Here is a 6,434-nt window from a genome sequence, read left to right on the forward strand (position 1 = left end):
TGCTTACCTGGATATAGTCAGTTTGTGAAAAGTGACCAAACTCTATAATTAGGATAATTGCATTTTGTGTATGTGTTTTATACTTCATTAAACTGTCTATTCACCATTTGCCTATTTCTTTGAGAATTGCCTATTTAGCTCATTTGCTGTTTCTTTATCTGAGTGCTGCTTACATGGATATAGTCAGTTTGTGAAAAGTGACCAAACTCTATAATTAGGATAATTGCATTTTGTGTATGTGTTTTATACTTCATTAAACTATTTTTAAGTATCTGGTACATAATGCCTCAGTGATTTAAACATTTATCTGTTATAGCAGCTAGCATTAGTTTAAATACTTAACAGTGGAAATGTAGAAGGGTAAAAGTATTTGAAATATAATTTTTACGTAGAATCAAGAAACTTTTCCTACAGATTGCACATGGACACTTAGAGAGCAGATGCAAACACATTTGACACATGTTTGTCTTGAGAAACTCAATATTGGCTTTATTTTCCTTTAATCCAAATCTTTATGATTCTGTCCCTGAAATGGTATTGTCACCCCACTTACTATTATCTTTCTCAATGATGACATATCTTGGCCTTCTAGATCTTAAACTTAATTAAGTCTCAAAATCTGCCACCCAAGAGGATGGTCTTCAGAGGGAAGTAATATTAGCCCCTTATAGAATCAGTTTGAATTCAAAATTTTAGTAATGCCCTTAAGTATTTCCACACTATAGATCAGTGAGCCTAATTTTTCCTGTTCAAGTTGTGTATTTGTCATGGACATGTAAGCTGACCTAGGGTTTGTTTTGTTTTGTTAATCACCTTACAGTTTATAAAATAGAAAAAAGTAGTCTCAAAAAGTAGTTTTTATTTTGGGCTTAAACTTGAGTTAAAGGATTATGGAGTTTTTTATACTCAATAAAATAATTTTAATATATTTTTAAATATCCTAGTACAATGTTCTCCAGGGAAATATTTCCCTCTTTTATTACATTTCAAGCAGTTAATCCTCATGAGACAAGTGGCACAGTGTACAAAAAGAATTATAGTTCTTGCAATCTTAAAAACTACAAAACAAGCTACTGCACTATCATATAAGCTAGATACATCTTAGATTAACAGAAAGCCTGAATTTTTTCCCCTCCATTCTAGACTTTTAAACGAATATATATATTTTATGTGTAACCAAGGAAAATATGCTCTTAACATAGCATGAAGTGAAGAACATTGCCTCTTTTTAAAAAAAAATCATGAAAAGAGATGAAACTGGATAAAATTCTTATGATAAAATCTTCAAGCTTACACATACTAAACATATGTCACTGGTGCTAATGTATTTTTGGATGTGAATGCAAGATAGAGATATGCACTAAAACAACATAAAAAAATATGATGGATATGCAACATTCAGAAATTGCCTCTGTTCTGGGACTCACATCAGAAGACAATTGGGAATGAAATTGCTACTAAATAAATTAAGGTTCGGAAAAATTATGTCTTTATTTTAATCATATCAATTTTGTTGCATGAAGCTAGAGAATTTAAAATAATCTCTTTGTAAAATCATTAAAATAATATGGTAGGAAGTTGTAACTAATTTTTTTACAAAGCAAGCATTAAGCTGACCATTTTAGAAGTTGTTCTGAAAGAATGAATTGTGTTATAAGAAATCTTTGAAACTTTCATTTTGTAGGAATCAAATTTTGAACTGATATTCTTCCTAGTATACAACAGAATCTCAGAGATGCATTTTATTTAAATGAATGCATTTTCTTCCTGATAATTATAATTGCATATGTTGCTAGTATACATGGTAGTTGTGAATATGTGAAATATGACACTAAAAATTGGGTTTGCCTGTACTTGTGAAGTTTTCCTTTATATATATAAAACAGTCATATTAATTCAATAGCAGTTAAACATTTCACGTAAAATCCAATTTTCATATTCTAAAGGAATCTCTTATCTTACCTATAAACACTGCCGTAACAGCCACAGATGTCCCTGGGACTATTATAGTGATTGGAAACATGACTATTTTACTATCCTTTAGCAAGCATTTAATTATGGCTTTAAGAAGCAAACTAATGCTGTGAAGTAGTTTATAACAGTTCATTTTTTTTAAGGATGTGTAACTTAAATTTATGCTAAACAGTATCCATAAATGAATCCCCTTCTGACTTTCTACTCTGGCACCCTATATAACTTGTCTTTTGTTGACTGAGGTTTTCTTGTGTTTTTAAAACTTTAATATAGACTGTAACCTTTAATTTTAAAAACTCTCTGTGACGAATATGGGTTATATTTAAATGGCCAGGATATAAAGAAAATGTTTCTTCAATGATCAATCAAAGAAAATGAGAAAAGAAAAAAAAGAAATGAAGAGAGGTTAGGACAAATCTTATTATTTTGTAATCATTTATAAACACTGAAAATGTTTGTACATCTTTTTAAGACCAGAGCTGGAAGGTACAAAATGTGATAAGGTTTAAATACAATTTAACATATAGCACAGTGTTCTTCTTAGGGAAAGTACTGACATTTTTTAGAAAAATTTAGTGATAGACTTTTCAGGTGATAAATACAAGGACCTACACATGTCTGGAAGAAGACAGAAAAACAAGAAAAAAAAAATGAAAAGGTGGAGAGATGTGAATAAGATACAGAAGAAAAGAGGCTACCCTGGCAACAGAGAGAAGCATGCAAAGCAATAACACTAATGATAACCACGAGGGATGTCCAACTAACATTTTCTTTTTAAACTGTTTTGTTGTACTCCCCTCTGTCCTGCAAATGTTTATAAAAACATACTATATAAACAATGTGAGCATCATGCATGAAGATGTGAGTTATATCTACGTGGGTATATATGAGGGAAAAGATAGCAACCAGGGGGAGTGAGGTAAAAGCAAATTCCAGTCTACAGGAAAAACAGAAAAGCAGAACTAAAAATGGTTATGAGGATGTAAATCTTGAAGAGTTTTCAGAAGCTTGGTGAGGGTATTGAATTCCCACTGTGCATGGCCAAAGATGTTAAAGTTATGTTAATTTTAAGAGATAGCCCTCAGTTGAAATCTGACTTAAAGAATAGCAAAGTCTATGAAAAAAGTAACAAAGTCAGAGAAAAAGATTTATTTAGCAAAGAATGAATCACCAGATAGTGTAAAATAATTTAACATAAAGTAAATACTTTGGAAAAAAATTTCAAATACAGAAGATAAAAGAATATTGTGAAGTACTTGTGTTTCTTTGTTCTTACATTTATGTGACTTTATCAATGCAATGTGTTATCTCTTTGGAATGTCTGAATGCATGAATCTTTAGGAAAGAAAACAAACTGAGAGAGTTGCATTTAGTTAGTGGAATTTTGAGTAAAAATTACATGAGCAAATTCTATAGGCAGCTGTTGAAGGGAGTTTGGTGTGGGTAGCAACATGTTTATGAGGGATCTCAAAGAAAACAAACTGAGAGAGTTGCATTTAGTTAGTGGAATTTTGAGTAAAAATTACATGAGGAAATTCTATAGGCAGCTGTTGAAGGGAGTTTGGTGTGGGTAGCAACATGTTTATGAGGGATCTCAAAAAAAAAAATAGATATGTCATGTAGGCCTTTCCCTTTCAGTTCTAATTTTTTCTTCTATTTTTTAAAAATAGAAATCAACTATGAAAAACCACACAACAGTGACAACCTTTATTCTTCTTGGACTGACAGATGATCCACAGTTACAGGTGGTCATTTTTCTTCTCCTTTTTTTCACCTACATGTTGAGTGTCACTGGGAACTTAACCATCATCACCCTCTCCCTACTGGATATACATCTCAAGACACCCATGTATTTCTTCCTCCGAAATTTCTCATTTTTAGAAGTATCGTTCACAACTGTCTGCATTCCCAAATTTCTTGTTAGTATGGCAACAGGTGATAAAACAATTTCTTACAACAACTGTGCAGCACAGCTGTTTTTCACTATTCTTTTGGGGGCAACTGAATTTTTTCTTCTGGCTGCCATGTCCTATGACCGCTATGTGGCCATCTGCAAACCCCTGCGTTACACCACCATCATGAGCAGCAGAATCTGCAACTTGCTGGTGTTTGCTTCATGGTTGGCTGGTTTCCTAATAATTTTTCCACCACTACTTATGGGTCTCAAGCTTAATTTCTGTGCAGCCAACACTGTAGATCACTTTTTCTGTGACGTTTCTCCTATCCTGCAGCTCTCTTGCACAGACACAGATGTAATAGAATTAATGATGCTTCTCTCGGCCATTTTGACCCTCCTGGTTACGCTGGTGCTAGTGATTCTCTCCTACACAAATATCATAAGAACTATTCTGAAAATACCTTCTTCTCAACAGAGGAAGAAAGCCTTTTCTACGTGTTCTTCCCACATGGTGGTCGTGTCAATTTCTTATGGCAGCTGCATCTTCATGTATGTGAAACCCTCTGCAAAGGAAAGAGTGTCTTTGAATAAAGGGATAGCTCTGCTCAGCACTTCTGTCGCCCCCATGTTAAATCCCTTCATTTATACACTGAGAAACAAACAGGTGAAAGATGCTTTTAAACACATGACCAAAAAGATTGAAGCTTTCTCATTGAAGTGAATCATTTTAGTGATATCACTAAGGTCATGAGTAAAATAAAACAAGAAGAATAAAGTGTGTCACAGAGCTCTTCAATGTCTTTATTCAAAATAATATTGTCTCTTTCTTGACCTGTAATTTTCACTGGGGCCTGCCTAATCTCCAAAGCCCAGCCCTCACCCCCATTTTTCCCTCATGCTGAGAGCAAATAGAAAAAATATTTCTTGTTTTTGGTCAAGATTATTTTCCTATTTTCTCTCAGAGGGAGACAAAGTGGGACTTCAGTTTTTCCATGTTCCTTTCTACTATTCTGGTATGCAGAAATTCAATTTATATTCTATACAGATTTTAATATACTACCTAGATTTGAACAACTAATGAGCTTACTTACTATTGGTGGATACAAAAAATGAAATGAAATTCTTACTCAGTATTTAGTAGAACCTTGGGGCAAATCAATTTAATGACATTTTAAATTACACAATTTGATAGTTTCAAATTTTTCACATTTTCATCTTTTAAAATGTTTTACTTTATTTTTTAACATTTACTTGTACATATTTTTTTAGGTATAGTGTGTTGTTTCAATTCATATATATGGCGCACAATTATTCACTTAGGGTAGGTAGCATAGTTTTGTATACATTACTTCACAGTTTTTCCTCCTCCCCCCCAATCCCCACCTGGTAACAATTATTCTACTCTCTACTTCTATTAGAACCACTTTTTAAAAAAGATTCCACATGAGAGATACCATGTGGTATTTGTCTTTTTGTGTCTGACTTACTTCATTTAATATGATGGTTCCCAGTTCCATCCACATTGCTGCAAATAATAGGATATCATTCCTTTAAAATAGCTGAGTAGTATTCCATTGGGTATATACACCACAGTGTTTTAATCCATTAATCCATTGATGAAATTTTAGTTGATTCCATCTTTTGACTATTGTGAATAGTGCTACAATGAATATGGAAGCAGTTTTGATATACTGATTTTATTTCCTTTGGCTATACACCCAGGAGTGAGATAGCTGGATCATAGAGTAAATATATTTTTAGTTCTCTGAGGGCCCTCCATACTGTTTTCCACAATGGCTGTACCAATTTACACTCCCACCAGCAGTGTAGGAGATAACCTTTTTCTCTTTATCCTCACCAGTATTTGTTTTATTTTTGTCATGTTGATAAAAGCCATTCAAACTGGAGTGAGATGATATCTCATTATGGTTTTAATTTGCATTTCCCTGACAATTAAGGATGTTGAGCACTTTTTCATGTTCCTGTTCACCATTTGTATGTCTTCTTTTGAGAAATGTCTGTTCAGGTCTTTTGCCCATTTTTTAATTGCGTTATTTGTATTCTTGCTGTTACATCATTTAAGTTCCTTATTTATTCTGGATTTTAACTCCTTGTCTGATACATAGTTGGCAAACACTTTCTCACAACCACATTCTGTAGGTTGTCTTTTCACTTTGCTGACAGTGGCTCTTGCTATGCAGAAGATTTTAATTTGATGTGGTCTCATTTACATATTTTGGTTTAGTTGCCTGTGCCTTTGTAGTCTCACTCAAAAAAGAAATGCCCACTCCCATTTCGTGTAGTGTTTCTCCTATGTTTTATTCTAGTAGTTTAATAATTTCGAGTCTTAAATTTAGGTCTTTGATCCATTTTGAGTTGATTTTTGTGTATGGTGAGAAATAGGGGCTTAGTTTCAATCTTTTGCATGTGGATATCCAGTTTCCTCAGCACCATTTGTTGAAGAGGCTGTCCTTTCCCCACTGAATATTTTTGGCATCTTTGTCAAAAATCAGTTGGCTGTAAGCGTTTGGGTTTATTTCAGGGCTCTGTATTCTATTCCACT

At 33.3% G+C, this 6,434-nt stretch overlaps 1 protein-coding gene across 1 annotated transcript; it reads left to right on the forward strand.

Moving 5' to 3' along the window:
• Window positions 1-3,569: 3,569 nt before the first annotated feature.
• LOC103598884 (olfactory receptor 6C74) lies at window positions 3,570-4,663 on the forward strand. The gene has a single exon (XM_008582947.1). It carries the CDS (start codon window positions 3,654-3,656, stop codon window positions 4,590-4,592), a length of 939 nt encoding a protein of 312 aa, XP_008581169.1. The 5' UTR covers window positions 3,570-3,653; the 3' UTR covers window positions 4,593-4,663.
• Window positions 4,664-6,434: the final 1,771 nt, after the last annotated feature.

Source organism: Galeopterus variegatus, unplaced genomic scaffold, assembly GCF_000696425.1.
Source record: "Galeopterus variegatus unplaced genomic scaffold, G_variegatus-3.0.2 Scaffold2772, whole genome shotgun sequence".
NCBI lineage: Eukaryota > Metazoa > Chordata > Mammalia > Dermoptera > Cynocephalidae > Galeopterus > Galeopterus variegatus.

What these genes read in the sequence shown, in the direction of transcription:
- LOC103598884 (XM_008582947.1), top strand. Translation starts at nt 3,654, where the DNA reads ATGAAAAACCACACAACAGTGACAACCTTTATTCTTCTTGGACTGACA.